A 17,130-nucleotide genomic window follows, 5' to 3' on the forward strand; every position below is an offset into this window, starting at 1 on the left:
AACAAACTGGTGGTTGCCAGAGGGGAGGATGTAGATGGGAGGATGGGTGAAATAGATAAAGGCTATTAAGAAGTACAAACTTTCAGTTATAAAATAAATACGTCAAACAAAAAGTACAGCATAGGAAATATAGTCAATCGTGTTATAATAAGGTTGTTGGGTGAACAGAAGGTGACTACACTTACTGTGGTGAACACTGAGTGATTGTTTAACCAACATGTTAGACACCTGAAACTAACATAACGCTGTATGTTAATTATACTTCAATTAAAAATGATAGAGATAAAAGGCTAAATTAAAAAAAAACATATTCCACCAATATGCTCACTTTAGATCAAAAGACACAAAGAGGTTATATAGATAAGTCCTAAAACTCAAATCAAAAAAAAACAAAAAACAAAAAACAAATCAATTCAAAAATGGGCAAAGCATTTGAATATAGACATCTTTCCAAAGGAGATACACAAATGGACAATAAACACATGAAAAAATGTTCAACATCACTAATCATGAGTGAAATGAAAATTTCAATTTACTCATCAGTATGGAAAAATACTCCAAGATGCCAAATAAATGGTTACCCAGAACTTTGTGGCTTACAAGTATTTGATTCTAAGTATATAATGGTGATATTTTGTGTATCTCTATTGCCCCATCACACCATTGACTATCCATGCTCTCTTTACTATTAGAAATGGAGTCATTACAGGGCTCCTGGGTGTCTCAGTCGGTTAAGAATCCGACTTCGGCTCAGGTCATGATCTCACAGTTCGTGAATTCAAGCCCCGTGTCGGGCTCTGTGCTGACAGCTCAGACCCTTCAGCCTGCTTCAGATTTTGTCTCTCTCTCTCTCTCTCTCTCTCTTTCTCTCTGCTCCTCCCCTACTCATGCTCTCTCTCTCTGTCTCTCTCTCTCAAAATAAATAAACAATGAAAAAATATATTTAAAAAAATGGAGTCATTAGTGTCTTTAAATCTAATCAGATTGGAGAAACAGGAATCAACGGGTGGCAATGGGAGTGGGACCACTCAATATTACTCATAGGGACTCACTAGCAAAATTTATGCTTCCTGTCCCTACAATCATATATTCTCTGCTAACCTAGAAGTCTTAGTTCCAAAAGGAGGAATGCTTCCACCAGAAGACAAAATAACGATTCCACTGACCTGGAAGTAAGCCTGCCACCCAGCCACTTTGGGCTCCTAATGCTTCTAACTCAGTAGGCAAAGAAGGGAGTTTTGGTGTTAGCTGGGATGACTGATCCTGACTACCCAGGGGAAATTGGACTGCTACTCTACAAGAGAGGTAAAAATAAAAATAAAAATAAAAATAAAAATAAATACATCTGGAATATTGAAGCTCCCTTAGAGCATCCCTTGGTATCACATGCCCTGCCACTGAACTGAATGGGAAATTAGCAGAACCCAATTCAGGCAGGGCTATTAATGGCCAGACCCAAAATGAAGGTATGGGTCACCCAACCAGGGAAAGAACCACAATCAACTGAGATTACTGCTTAGGGCAAAGGGAATACAGAACGAGAAGCAGAAGAAAGTAGTTATAATACTAGCTACAACCACATGACCAGCTACAGAAGCCAGCACAATAATTGCCATGAGTATTACCTTTTTATTTTACTCTGAAAGTGTGTGTGTGTGTGTGTGTGTGTGTGTGTGTGTGTGTGTCACAGCAAACATCTTTGGTTTCTTTTCTCTTGTTACTTTAAAGATTTATATCATGGTACTTAATATATTTTAACTTTTCGTCATAGTATTTAAGTTGCAGGATGCCAAGAAGAGTAAACATTACTCAAGGCCTTTGTATTCTCTTCTGGAAAAATTGCCAAAATGTTTTTCATTGTATAAAAAACAGTTGATCATGCTGTTAGGCGAAGCAGGACTCTATTATTGTCTTTATTAGAGATTAAGTACAGTTTAAGGAATGCCTAGTTGGCAGAGTGGACTGTGATTGTTAATTTTATACATTAACTTCAGATCAAACATTATTCCAAATAATTCTGTGAAGTTATTTTTTAAACGCAGATTACTCTCCATGATGTGGGTGGGCCTCATCCAATCCACTGAAACTCTTTAACAGAAAAAGAAACCGACCTCCCCTGAAGAGGTATCTCAGCCAGCAGACTGTCCTTGCACTCAAACTGCAACCTGAACCCTTCCCTCGGTTTTCAGCCTATCCTGAGATTTTTCAACTTAACCAAGTCTCCACAATCACAGGAGCCAACTCTTTAAAATAAATCTCTCTCTCTCTCTCTCTCTCTCTCTCTCTCTCTCTCCACACACACACACACACACACACACACACACACACACACACACAAACGCATTGGTTCTGTATCACTGGAGAACTCTAATATAATCATATTTTAAAATAATAATAAAACAGACTTTCAGAAATGATTGGTGGTCACCACAGTAAAATACTGAAATAACGGACCACCAATGATCCATACAACTAGAGGGGCAATGCCATTAGCACTCCACTCCAGGGCTATGGTTAATATCCATTCTGTCTGGTTGTCATACCAGGGATTTTTAATATCACTCTTTTTCACACTATAAATATAAATTCCAAGCAACCTCAACGTTCAAGTCAAAATTATGAAACTTATACAAAAAGGAAAAGGACAATAATTTCATAACTTCAGGGCAGGAGAGAACATCTTAAATGTGACAGGAAAAGTACAAGTCAGGCTTATGCATACATACAACTACATAAAATGCATAAAATAAAGAATAAAATAAATGATACCTGTACAATGAGAGCAGCATAAAGAGAGTCAAATAACATGCCACAATGTGGGAGAAAGTGTTTTTATTACACATGCAAAAACAATAAAGGACTGGATGCAACATGAAAGAACACCCAAAATATGTAAAGCATTCCCATGGTTGAGTAAGAAAAATATAAGCAAATCTGTAAAACAAAATGAACAAAAGATCTGATCTAGAGTTTTAAAAAAACAGAAATCTCAAATGCCCAACAAATATTTGAAAAGATGTTCAACTGCATTACAAATCAGGAGACTACAAATACATACAGTGAGAGAGAATTACATCCTCATCAGATGAGTAGAAATTAACAAGTAGCAAACAACCAAGAGTTCCCAAGGATGCAGAACAGCAACTCACATTTACTGTTTATGAAAGTACACATTTGTCAACCACTTTGGAAGTAGCTTGGCTTTACTCAGTAAAGCTGGACATGTGGGTATTGTAGAACTCTGAAATTCTACTGTGAGAAACTCCTGCATATGTGCGTGAGGATTTGTGCACAATAACGTTCGCAGACAGCAAAAACTGACAACCCAAATTTCAAACAAACGAAAAAGAAGATAAATTACTTGTAACATAATGCATGCTATCGATTAATATACAGTAGTGAACAAATTGAACCAACTACAACTACACACATCTACAGGGATCAATTTCACAATGGTAAATGAAAGCAGAAAGAATACATTCAATAATGAAGCCCACCCAGGTTTGATATTTCAACCTACCCCTGATCCTTCTTATCCTGTTCTACTTTTTTACCATAGCTCTTTTCTTGGTCATCCTCTGTGCGCTTTAAGAATGGGTATTCACATGGGGTGCCTGGGTGGCTCAGTCGGTTAAGTGTCCGACTTTGGCTCAGGACATGATCTCATGGCTCGTGGATTCAAGCCCCATGTAGGGCTCTGTGCTGACAGCTCAGAGCCTGGAGCCTGCTTTGGATTTTGTGTCTTCCTCTCTCTCTGTCCCTCCCCTGCTTATGCTCTCTGTCTCTCAAAAATAAATGTTAAAAAAAAATAAAGAAAATTAAAAAAAGAATGGGTATCCGGTTTTTGTTGTGGTTGTTGCTCACTGATATAGCCAAAGCACCTAAAACAGTGCCTGGTACACGGTATTTGCTCAGTAAGTATTTGCTGAATGGATTAGAATAATTCTAAGTACATAAAGTTCAAAAATAGGCAAACTAAACACCCATACTGATGAGGAATGCATACAGATAAGAAAACAAAAAATTATAACAAATACTATAAAAGTCATGGTAGAAGTAATCTTTAGGGTAGAGAAGGCAAATGCAACATAGGAGGGACACCCAGGTAATTTCCCTCTTAGCCTGGGCTTTAAAATATACATATATATATATATATATACACACACACATATATACATATACATATATACAAATATACATATATATACATACATATATACACATACATATATACAAATATACATATATATACATATATATATGTATGTATGTAACATATATGTATACATGCACATGCTCTATAAACATATATATTTACACACACAATATACCTCAAAATAAGAAAAAAATACTAAAAAATAAAATGAAATAATAAAACTCTATTAGCACATCTGCCCCGTACTCCACTTCACTCCAACTCTCATTTAATCATCATTACTATGACCCAATGTTAGTCAGGGAACAACTAGAATACTTCATGCTATAAAACAATGGCAAATTATAAGGAATCTAATAGAAGTTCTAAGATTTATAGTGATTCGATTACACTACTTCCACCTAAAATAGGAGTTATAGGGCATCAAGTATTTGCCAACAGAAGGAAATAAAAGTTTTCCCATCAACCAACAAGGCATCAATAGAAAAAACTACTTCTAAGTGTCACCTCTCATATATAGATAAAAATAGAGACCAAGAAAAAAATACAGATATAGATATATCTTAATTCAGTATATAGGAAATATTTCAAATATACCTGTATGCTGCCAAACTCAACGTTCTCATAATGGAAATGTGCACATTCAGCCATCTTCGGAAAGTGACCTTTAGTGAAGGGTAACCTGAAGTACATGAAATAACTAAGTGAGACGCAAGATACTGAAACAGTCAGAATAACTAAGCCCAAGGGAAAAATAAAATGTGTTGAAGAGCTCTTGCAAGCAGAACTATTTAATAAGCGCATGCGCATGAGCACAGAAATAGCCACACAAACCTTCCCAGAAATACAGTGGATCAAATGAAAATTACATTCAGTGCACAGGTCAAAAACAAAAACAACAACAGAAAAAATTAAAAAGCACCACTACACTCTCCTAATCTTGACCCAAGGCAATGTCCATAGAAAATCTATGTTTTCAGTGAATGTTATAAAAACTGTGAAGAGCCAACTTCTGATCAGAAGCAGCATTCCCGATGAAATATACAACCAGATTTTACCTGTGAATGTTGTCGCAGCCCATCAGTCCTGGATTGGTGGGTCTGGATGCAGAATGAATATTTTTATCTTTGTCTTTTCTCTATTTACAACGAAAACATAGCTATCTAACACTCTACTGGGTGAAAAGATGGTTTTTCTGTTTTTTGTTCTTTAATCCCAACTTCATGGGATGGGGGAGGAGGTAGGTAAGGCTTCAGTGGGAAAGTATGAAATGGTTTTTCGGTTAAAAACTGAAATGGATACCTTCAGATATTTGACATAAGAGCCAACTACCGGCATCAAATTCAGGCTTTCTCAAAGGCAGAACTGAGATACAGCAATCTCATACCTCAAATGACAAAGCTGATTTTTCTAAATGAATGAGAACATGTATTAAGGGCACTGAGACAGACACACTTGGATTGTTCCCATTGAACAAATGCACCCTAACAGACAATGACATAAAGCTGTTGCGAGGACAAAATTAAAGTCTATTTTTAAACAAGCAGATAATCTTCAGACCTATTCCACTAATTGAGTCATAATTTAGGCTTATAGTATAATTTAATGTGTGGACAGTAAGAGCATATTTACCAAGAAATCTAAATAAAAGTTGTAAGAGAACTAAAAAACTGACTGTCATTTATACAAATTCACTGAAAACCCACTGTAAAATCATACTCACTTTTTCACCTGTTTAACCTTCATACTGGCTGTGCTGCCACATGTCTTAAGACCAAGATCTCCAGGAATCTCTGGGACATCTGCTCCTCTTGCCTTAAAAAAAAATAATAAACAAATAAAAACAAAGGATTTAGGACTATTCCTTTAATATAAATATTTTAAAAAGCAGATCATAATTTTAACGGTTCTGCTGACTCTGTACCGACAGCAATGCATACTGATTTAATAATCTTTTCTTAAAATTGTAACTCACTTGAGTTTTAATTACTAAGATTAAGAAAAAAAATATTCACCTAATTTAAAAACTGTACTGCATAAGGAAAAATTTTCTGTGAATCTTAAGAATTATCATACTCTTACAATCAACTTTCAAAAGCAGCTATTACATCATCTGTCTCTACACAAACTAAAATCTCCCCTAGGGAACTGGAAAAAAAAATAACCTAGCTTACAATGATTAAGAAAAGTTGAAATGGCAATCTGAACATAATCAGGAGATCACAACATGCATTTTTCACACCAAGATCTGAAGGTGACATGTATGTCATACTTCCAGTTTAACCCTTGGTCTACCAGTTTTCACAGTCATGATTTCTTAATTCTAGTGGCACATTCAGCTGCATCATTTTAAAACCAGAAACTGGAAAATCAAATGGTTCTCCATATTCTGGACAAAATAAACAGCAAATCCAAATACCTATCGTAAAGAAACAAATTTACAATATATCATCTATGATTTATAACAGAAAAATTGAGTTATTAGAGCCAGTGCCACAGGATGCAATAGGTTAGAATAATATGGGATGAGCAGTTACAATGAATTAAGAAGAGACTCACAAAGAAGATGTGTATACTCAGCCATAAAAAAGAATGAAATCCTGCCACCGGCAACAACATGGATGGACCTTGAGGGCATTGTGTTATGTGAAATAAGTCAGAGAAATACAAATACCATATGATCTCACTTACATGTAAAATCTAAAAAATGAAACCAACAAAAACCAAGTTCATAGATACAGAGAACAGACTGGTTGTTTGGGGTGCTGAGGCAAGGGTTAACTCTAGGTCTAGATTTTAAAAATTTGGTGACGTTGATCATGTAAACAACAACTCAGATTGAAGGTATTTACCCTAGATGAATACTATATAACTTAAAAATTATGAGTGAACAACATACTTCTAAGGACAAAAAAGAAAATATGGTATTTTCTTCTAGTCATTCATTCAACGGAAAAGACTTTATCACACGGTCTTTTGCAACAACAACCTAGATCACCTTATTTTGCTAAAATAATGTGCAACAATATTCTTTCATTTTTTATGAAGTTTGTGCACCAAAATTTACTTGACATAAAGAGGTTTGCTGTGCTTAAATTCTTATTAAAATTTCTAATAAAGTGGGTTTTCACTATTCTGTAAATTATTCATTAACAGACTTAAAAATATAAAAGTAAAAAAGAGTAACTGGACATAGTTGGTAAATGGTGACGATTTTATCTGGTAGACTGAAAACTAAAATATTAACTCAATTTTGAATATAGGCTCCCTGTGCTAGAAAGTCCATCATCCCCTAACACACATCAAAGGAGCATTTTTAGCAATAAAATATTTCTTAAATTAAGGTATGAATATTATTTTTTATACATAATGCTATTGTGCACTTAATAGAGTGCAGTACAGTGTAAACATAGCTTTTACATGCACTGGGAAATGAAAAAATTCATTTGACTCGCGTTATTGCAATATTCACTTTACTGCAATTGTCTGGGGCCAAACCAGCAATATCTCCAAGGTATGCCTGTATTAGACACAGCAGAAGAAAAGATCAGTGAACTTAAAGAAACAGCTAGATAACTATCCACAAACAATTTTTATTTGGTTTTTAGTTTGTGTGTGTGAGAGAAAAAGACAGGAAAAAAAGTCTCAGTGACATATAGAACAATATAAAGCCATTTAACATACATGTAATGGATGGTAAATAAAGGAGAGGAAAATGCCTTCCCTTGGGATGGTGGGAGGGGGGTTAAGGAGAAGAAGAATAGAAAAAACAATTGAAAAAATAATTGATAAAAAAAAATTATAAATTTTATGACGATTATAAACACACTGATCCAGAAAACTCCATAAATTCAGAGTCTGATAAACACATAGAAAATTACACAGGGCATATCATAATCAGATGGCTGAAAAGCGCTGATAAAGATAAAATCTGAGTAGCTGCCAAAGGAAAAAAAAAGAATACACATCACATTCACAGGAATAAACAGAAGAAAACCAAAATTTGGACTGAGTACTTTCAGTTGCTTTTTTAAACAACTGTCAACATAGAATTCTATATCCAGCAAAATTTATTTCAAAAAAAGAATGTGAGGTTTCCAGCCTTTTCCAGTGTTTACGGTAAAAACTCTAAAGATAACAAAATGAAATAAAATATACGCATGCAACTACCTAAGAGCTCTAAAAATTTTAATGACAGCAGGTAGATTTGGAAACAAAGTCAAAACTTGCAGAGTGGCTAATGTAGCGGCAGTGTGCTTCCTGGCTTTTCCCATGTTACCTCCTAGACTGACCCAAGGACAGGCTAATCAGGATGTGAGTAACAGGCCGAGTCAGCAAAACTCTTAGAGAAGTCCAACTTTCTGGCCAAAAGATGTGAACACTGCCCCTTGTGGGGAAAAGGGCAGAGAGATTGTTTTCTTCCCCTTTTATCTCTTCCAACCTGGCCCAAGGACAGACCTGAGGGTACCACTTCCGTTGTAGAGTGAAAACCCATTCTTCTAAATAGAAAACAATGAAAAAGGACTCATATAAAGATTGTGGAGATAATCCTTGTTATTTTTTTTCTTTTTTCTCTCACTATTTACACCTAACAGTAGCTTAGTCAGAAAAAAATGTGTATTATACCAGAGGCTAATAAAGCTCTTGGAGAATTCCACCCTTCCAATCAGAGAAACCAGGGAAAGCATCCTTTGGGAACAGTGTGTGCAAAATCCCTAACAAAAGTAAGAGTACAGCAAAGACTATAAAACTGAACTGATGCTAAAACCACCACCTAAAGAATAAATAAGTCCAGAGAGAAAGTTCAATCTGAATCCAACCAGGCTGAAGTCTGATAAGACAAAAAAAAAAAAAAAAAGAAAAAAGTCAGCACTCTATACAGGACATTAGTGGAGTCAGTCTCACAACACAATATTCAAAATATCCATGACACAATCCAAAATTACTAGATACACCACAACCAGTAAAATATGAGCAATTTCCAAAGGAAAAGACAATCAAGAAAGGCCAAATGTGAAATGAAACAGATGTTGGACTTATCAAACACTTTAAAACACATATATTACAATAAACACACTGAATTAGATATTGAAACCAATGGAAAGACAAAAATTCCTTGATGAAAAATGTAAAAAAAGATCAAATAAAAATTTCAACATGGAAAAATATAGTATCTGAAATAAGAAAATACTGACTTGGCTCAATAGCAGAATAGAAATGATAGAGAAAAAGAGTTCAGTGAACCAACCTAACAATAGACTAAAAGAAATTAATTATGTACTCTGAAGGACAATATTCAAAATTGTTTTAAAAGACTGAAAAATACAGGGGTGCCTGGGTGGCTCAGTCAGTTAAGCGTCTCACTTCGGCTCAGGTCATAATCTCATGATTTGTGGGTTCAAGCCCGGCATTGGGCCCTGTGCTGACAGCTCAGAGCCTGGAGCCTACTTCTGATTCTGTGTCTCCCTCTCTCTGCCCCTCCCCCCCACTTGTTCGTTCTCTCTCTCTCTCTCTCTCTCTCTCTCAGGAATAAACACTAGAAAAAAATTATTAAAGACTGAAAAATATGAACAGACTCACAGATACCCATGGAAGAGAAATATGGTCACAGAAAACAAAAATTTTGATGTAATAATTCATGAAAACATAACAAATTTGTTGAAAGATACATATTTACAGATTCAAGATCAGCAAAAATAAAACAGAATAAAATCAAAGAAAACCAAAAAAACAATCCATCATAATCAAGCTGTTGATAACTTATATAAAATAAGTATCCTGACAGCCACCAGAGAAAAAAGACATACTACATTACATAGAGAGAAATAAGGATTTAAATGACTGGATTTCTCATTAGAAACTAAGAAGACCAAAGGATAGTGGAACCACATTTATAAAATGCTGAAAGAACGCTCAATCCGGAAAACTAGATCAAGTGAAAATATCCTTCAGAAATGACATAAAAATAAGATCGTACTCAGATTTTCAAAAATTGAGAGCATTTGTTACCAGTAGATGGATTCTACAAGAAATGCTAAAGAAAGCTCTTCATATAGAAGGAAAATGGCATCAGAATAAAACATGGACCTTCTGGTAAAAAGGGAGAGCAACAGGGGCGCCTGGGTGGCGCAGTCGGTTAAGCGTCCGACTTCAGCCAGGTCACGATCTCGCGGTCCGTGAGTTCGAGCCCCGCGTCGGGCTCTGGGCTGATGGCTCGGAGCCTGGAGCCTGTTTCAGATTCTGTGTCTCCCTCTCTCTCTGCCCCTCCCCCGTTCATGCTCTGTCTCTCTCTGTCCCAAAAATAAATAAAAAATGTTGAAAAAAAAATTTTTAAAAAAAAAAATAAAAAAAAAAAAGGGAGAGCAACAGAAATAATAAATAATTAGGTAAATGTAATAGATCACTAATCTCCTCTTAAGTTCTTTAAAATATATGTGCCAATTGAAAGCAAAAATTGTAATAACACTGATGAATGTGAATGTAATACTTACAGAAACTAGAATAATAAAGGGAAACGATAAAGGGAACTACATGGTGGCAAGTTTTCTGCATTCTGCTTGAAGTGTAAAATAATTTTAATATAAAGTTAGATTATAAAAAGTTAGAAAAAATGAGACCAACAAGGAAAAAAAAGAAAACACCATGACAAGATAGATCTTGAGAATGCAAGACTGGTTTAACACCTGGAAAGATATTCAGTGTTTTGATTTGAGTTCCTAAATAAAATAACAAACCACATCCATCACTGTATGAATTTTTAAAAATACTTCAGAACCAAACTGAATTTATCCCAGAAATGCAAGATTGGTTCAACAATAGAAAAAAGTCTATCATTATAATTCAATCTTAATTATAATTAAAAATTATAAGGAAAAAATGCTAGATTGTTGCCATAAGTCCAAAAACATTATCTGATAAAACTCCACACACATTCAAGACAATAACATCCAACAAGACTGCTCAACTGACAACAGTAAACTGAACAAGCTGAAGACATATTTATCTCTGCTCTCTCTCACATCTTACCAAAATAATACATAAATTTCTTTACGATTTTCTTCTTATATTGGCAAAAGTACAAAGTACCATATTCATAAGGTTATTCTTTGCAGGACTATCTTGATTAACTAAAGGGTGGAAACAACCTAGATGTCCATCCATAAGGGAATGGTAAACTATCTTGCAGCAACACAAGTGAATAACAGCTATAAGAGGAATGAGGAATATTTTAATGTATTGCTATAAAATAATCTTCTGCATAGGTCATGGTGGGGAGAAGCATGCTATAAAAACAAGCTACCTTTTAACTAAAAATAAATACAAAAATATGTGTATTTTCTTATACTTAAATGAGACAGGATAAACCAAAAGTCAATTAAAATGTTTATCTATGGAGGAACAAAGAGACAGGGGATAGAAGCTAGATTTTTCTGAATGCCTTGTTTTGTAGTTCAGATGTAAATGTTTTAAATATTTGTAAAACTAAATTAAATTAAACTGGGCAAAGAAAAAAAGGCAATCCCTTAAAATCCAAAGCCAAATAAAACAAATGAACCTTATGCTTTTAAATTGGAGGCTTAAGCACACAGAGAGAAATTACTTCAAATGATAGAATTGTGAAGTAATAGACCTCAAATAGGGTATATCCTCCTAGAAATAAAAGGAAACAAAGTATTCTCAGTAATGTTTGCATTATTATTTTGAAACTATTAAAAGTAGAAAATTAAAGCAAATAAGTAATTGTTAATGTCATTAAAAACTAAGGCTTTCAGAATAAGAGATACAAATACAAATCAAAGAAATTAAGCAGAAACCCTTATCATTTCCCCATTTTTTGATGGTGAGGGGTTTTAACTAAGGCTGCTAGAATAACGGAACAGGTAAATGCAAAAGGTCCACTGAATAACCACAGTCAGCATGTAGCTGAGTCTTCTGTGATATACCCACGAACAGAATTTTAAAATGAAATATAAAATTTTTAAATGATAAAATACTCAAAATATGTTAAATGTCAATTACATAATAAATCACTATGCAGCAAAAAAGAAGGTAGCAGACCATAAGGCTCTTTCATTCCTAAATTTCTCAGGATATTTATAAAAGATAAATGAAAACGAATGACATACTTATCAAATTTATAGACAGAAGAAAACTAAAAGGGATTCTAACACTCTGAGTGACAGAAGTTGAAGAGACTTTAACAGGCTGCAAAGACAAACTAACATGATTATAAAGTGCATCAAGAACAAAAATTCAATTATATAAGTATGGGGGGGGCACACTCTGTTTGATAAAAATTCACATAACGAGATCTAAGGCTTATACTTAACCACAAGCCAACTATAAAAGTATATCCTCACTGGTAAAAAGCTAATGCAGTCTGAAAAAATGCGGCATCTATAAAAAGGACAGTATCTGTTTCTCTATAATCTGAACCAGTTAAACCACATACGAGAATAGTTCATCCATTTCAGGAAATTATTTGATACTGAAAACTTAACAAAAACAGGAATGGGTAATGTTTTATCCTTTCTGCTTCACTGCTCCCTAACCCAGAAAAATATTCCACCATTCCTGCCACTGGTACAGATCTTTAAAGAATCTTGCAAATGACTATTTTCCAGCTCCCATGTAAAGCTCTCCCATGGCTGGGTAACAGAAGTGATTTAACAGTCTTTTTTTTTTTTTTTCAACGTTTATTTATTTTTGGGACAGAGAGAGACAGAGCATGAACGGGGGAGGGGCAGAGAGAGAGGGAGACACAGAATCGGAAACAGGCTCCAGGCTCTGAGCCATCAGCCCAGAGCCTGACGCGGGGCTCGAACTCACGGACCGCGAGATCGTGACCTGGCTGAAGTCGGACGCTTAACCGACTGCGCCACCCAGGCGCCCCGATTTAACAGTCTTGTAACACACTGTGTTCGGATACAGAACCATTAAAGCTGGCTACTTCTACAGTCAGCCCCAACACAAGGCGCACCCCTTTTGTGTTACCTATGTGCGTGACTATCTTCTCCCAAAGTCTATAAAGTCCATCTTAATAAATACTAGCAAAATGCTAATGGGTATTACAGATTTTTAAGGAAAAAATAGGGTATGGAAAGGTGTTTAACACATAATCAGAGTGCTGAAAGAAATCTCATTCAGCCATTTCACTGCAAGGAGGAAACTGAGACCAATAAAGAAACAATGTGCCATAGTGCATTAGACACAGTATTTAAACTGAGTTTCTATTACAAAATCTGCTACATCTAATATAGGCACAGGGAAGAAAAAAGGTTCAAAGACAATTTTTTTTTAAATAAAAAATTACAATGAGAAACAGCTTTTCTTCTATCAATATATGAAAGACCAGGGGCGCCTGGGTGGCACAGTTGGTTAAGCGTCCGACTTCAGCCAGGTCACGATCTCGCGGTCCGTGAGTTTGAGCCCCGCGTCAGGCTCTGGGCTGATGGCTCAGAGCCTGGAGCCTGTTTCCGATTCTGTGTCTCCCTCTCTCTCTGCCCCTCCCCCGTTCATGCTCTGTCTCTCTCTCTGTCCCAAAAATAAATAAAAACATTGAAAAAAAAATTTTTTTTTAAAAATATGAAAGACCAAAACTTTGTAAGGCTGAAAAGATATGGCACAAAACATTACTGCTTAGAATACAAATTAACAAAACTCTTCATAAGTAATGTGGGATCTTCATACTCTTTAGATTTAGTTCCCCATAAAGTAACAATAAAAAGAAAAGACAAAATTCATCATAAAGATATTCATCAATGTGAAAAATATAAAACAAATTCAGTTGAGCATCTGACTCTTGATTTTGGCTCAGGTCATTATCCTACGACTCGCAATATCGAGCCCCGCATTGGGCTCATGCTGACAGCACAGAGACTGCTTAGGATTCTATTCTTCCCTCTACCCCTCTCCCACATGCGCACGCACACACACACACACACACACACACACACACACACACACACGTGTGTGTGTGTGTGTTAAATACATAAACTTTAAAAATAAATAAATAAAGCAAATTCAAGATCCTACTAATTGATGAAGCATCAATAATACATTCTATATTATAGGATATTGTGTAGTCCTTAAATTTCTTTATTAAGAGTTTTCATTTAACACCAATTACAACACACAGTATACATAAATTTCTCCCAGGCAAACATAAAAAAGTTACAGTTTTATAAAGTATTAGTGGTTTTAAATCTCCTGGAATATTTGTGATTTCTATCAACTAATATTATCACATGAGTTAAATACATTAAAGCACATATAACAGAGAAAAAGTATATAACAATGTGGTAAGCAACATTCTAAGGAAGGCAGCCCACCCTCCCCCCACAAACACCTGCCAAGAGGCCTACCTCCTAGTTATTCAAACACTAACCTAGGTAATGATGGGAAGAGACCTTGTGGATGTAATTCCATTCCCAGGTCAGTTGATCTCAAAATACAATAACCGTCTGGATGGGCCTAATCTAATCACAAAAGCACTTCGAAAGCAGCTTTCTCCAGCCGGTAGCAAAAGGGAAAATCAAAGATTTAATGCATGATAAGGATTCAAGGTGCTGCTGCTGGCTTTGAAGACTGAAGTGTCCAAGTAAGAAGGAATTCAGGTAGCCTCTAATAGTAGAAAACAGTCCCCACTGACAGCCAGCAAGGAAACTGGGACCCCAGACCCAGGAACTAGAAGAAACCACAAGGAAGCAGATTCGGCCCATAACTTAAATGAGGTGGGAGGCAGATTCTTCAGTCCTCCGATGAGAGCCCAATCCAGCCAACACCCTGATTTCGGCCTTACAAGACCCCGAGCAGAAAACCCAGTTCAGCTTGCCCAAACTTGTGGCCTACAGAACCGTAAGACAACAAATGAGTATTGTCTTAAGTCTCTACATATGTGATAATTTCTCATACAGCTATAGAAAATAAATACTAATAATGTGTATATTTAAGACCCTAGAAATTCCTGAGTGATCTCAGGCTTTAAGTGCTCCTTTATTTCTCATGCAATTAAAACTCTCTCTTCCCAGAACTGGGACGCAAAGCCCCAGGAGCTCTTGTTTCCAGCACTCCCAGACTCCACCGAAAGCACTGACTTCAGTACTCTCCAAACACTCCTGCTGAAGTCTCACAGGAGTCTGTTCATGTGAAGGCAAGCCCTGGAAGCAAGTGCAATTTCTGCAGGTGGGGTTGGTAGCCAGCAGGAGGGACACAGATCTGACTCGGGGCAACAGCCATCTCTACTTTCTCCCTTGCAACCCATATTTCAATGTGCATGCTACAATCTGTCCCATACCCATTTTGCTGCTCTCAAGACCCTCACTCTTTTCCCCTACAAGGAGGAAAACTTAATTCCTTTCCCTCTCCATGGCAATATTTTTTATTCCCCTTTCACAGCGGTTCCCTACACTATGTCTACCAGCCAGTCTTTTCCAGAGATCTCTTCCTTCCAGTGAACCAGCCAACTCCTTTACCTATGACACTTTCCATAATGTACAATGGGGAATATTCAGTTTTCTCTTCACTGCAGCACCTTAATAATAAGGCAGAATGCATATGTTAAATGGGGAGAAAAAGATAGAAAACTGTATATGGTTTACAAGTATAAAACTATATTCCCAGACATGATGGGGAAAAGAATATATTAACAAAGCAGTATTCTTTGCAAGTAACAATTTGGAGAAATTTGTATAAGAAAAATGTGTTCATATGGGTGTTAAAGTTTCTCTGCATTGTAAGAGTCACGAAGGAAATATACCAAAATAATCTCACCAGTATGGAAAACAGGACTATGGGTGAGTCTTTTTTTTCTCACTTTTCTGCATTTTCTATATAAGTATGTTTTATTTTTATAAAGGAAGAAGGCTTTACTGCGAGAAAGAGAGAAAGCAAGCTAGTTAGCTACCTTCTTCCACCTCTGCATATTACCTACATATTACAGCTATCATATGCAAATGCATAACAACCTGTCATAACTAAAGGAGGTTAGATACTCAATATAATTCCAAGAGACAAAACTAGGTATTCATATTTATAGGCAACTTAGGAAAGAAAAAGAGAAAAGCATATTTATGATGAGATATACCCATGTTGTAGTAATAAAATGGAATTTTTTGTTCACTGAGCCAAGTCATGAGTTAATGTGGTAGGAGCTAGAACCACAATGGAGATGTATCTCAAACCAGATAAAAAGAGAAGGAGAAATGACCTATTTTCTCCCCTTTTCTTGCCCTCCAATCTTCTACCAGTACCTCCCACTGGCCAAACCTTGCCAGAAGTCTGCTGGCAAGAGAGCATGTAGTTTGCAGGGATTAGCCTCCTGCAAAACAGAACAAAGCAGAGGGGCAGGAAATCCCAAACCCAGCTCCATGACATTCATTACTAAATTATGAAGATGTAATTGTATTTATATGTAATTCCAGTAATTTGAAATATAAGTGATTTTATATAAAATCTCCTATTTTCAAAAGGTACAGCAACCAAGTAACACCCATACTGACACATAGGTACATATACATACATACACATCTATAATCAACTGAAAAAGCAAGATTGTAATATTAAATGTGTAACTGGGCATAAAGGCAAATTATTCAAAATGAGTAGTTAATACTTAAGAACAACAAAGATGGTTCTGAAACTTATAGAAAATTAACAATAATATCACCAAATAAGCATTCACAAAGAACATCAAAATGCAACCAAGTGTAAGAATATGCTGTTACCAAAATGGCCTTTTCTTCAAAGAACAAAAAATCCAAACACAAGATATGTGAGTAAAGGAAGCCTAGATCAAGATTCTCTTTATGCACAAGGCTAGCAAAAAAGCATGTGAAAATAATTCAGGGGAAAAAATGGTAACTTTCTGTTACTTCTTACTTTTTTCCTTTAACAGATTCAAATCTTATTTAATGTATTCTTTTTATTTGCACTCAGAATTTGAGAGAAGGCACAACAGCTTTAGAATAATATTA

At 35.7% G+C, this 17,130-nt stretch overlaps 1 protein-coding gene across 4 annotated transcripts in view; it reads right to left on the bottom strand.

Moving 5' to 3' along the window:
• Positions 1-17,130, bottom strand: part of ARHGAP32 (Rho GTPase activating protein 32) — a 302,758-nt gene that overhangs the window by 155,093 nt on the left and 130,535 nt on the right. For 2 of the 4 annotated variants that reach the window (XM_043579808.1, XM_043579811.1), the window contains exons 3-5: positions 5,880-5,971; positions 5,215-5,256; positions 4,754-4,838 (exon numbers count right to left, since the gene is read on the bottom strand). In XM_043579808.1, coding sequence (XP_043435743.1) covers positions 4,754-4,838; positions 5,215-5,256; positions 5,880-5,971 — 219 coding nt within the window. The remainder of the gene's footprint in view (positions 1-4,753; positions 4,839-5,214; positions 5,257-5,879; positions 5,972-17,130) is intronic. The other 2 variants (XM_043579809.1, XM_043579812.1) reach the window with 1 other exon arrangement.

This window comes from Prionailurus bengalensis, chromosome D1, assembly GCF_016509475.1.
Source record: "Prionailurus bengalensis isolate Pbe53 chromosome D1, Fcat_Pben_1.1_paternal_pri, whole genome shotgun sequence".
Classification (NCBI taxonomy): domain Eukaryota; kingdom Metazoa; phylum Chordata; class Mammalia; order Carnivora; family Felidae; genus Prionailurus; species Prionailurus bengalensis.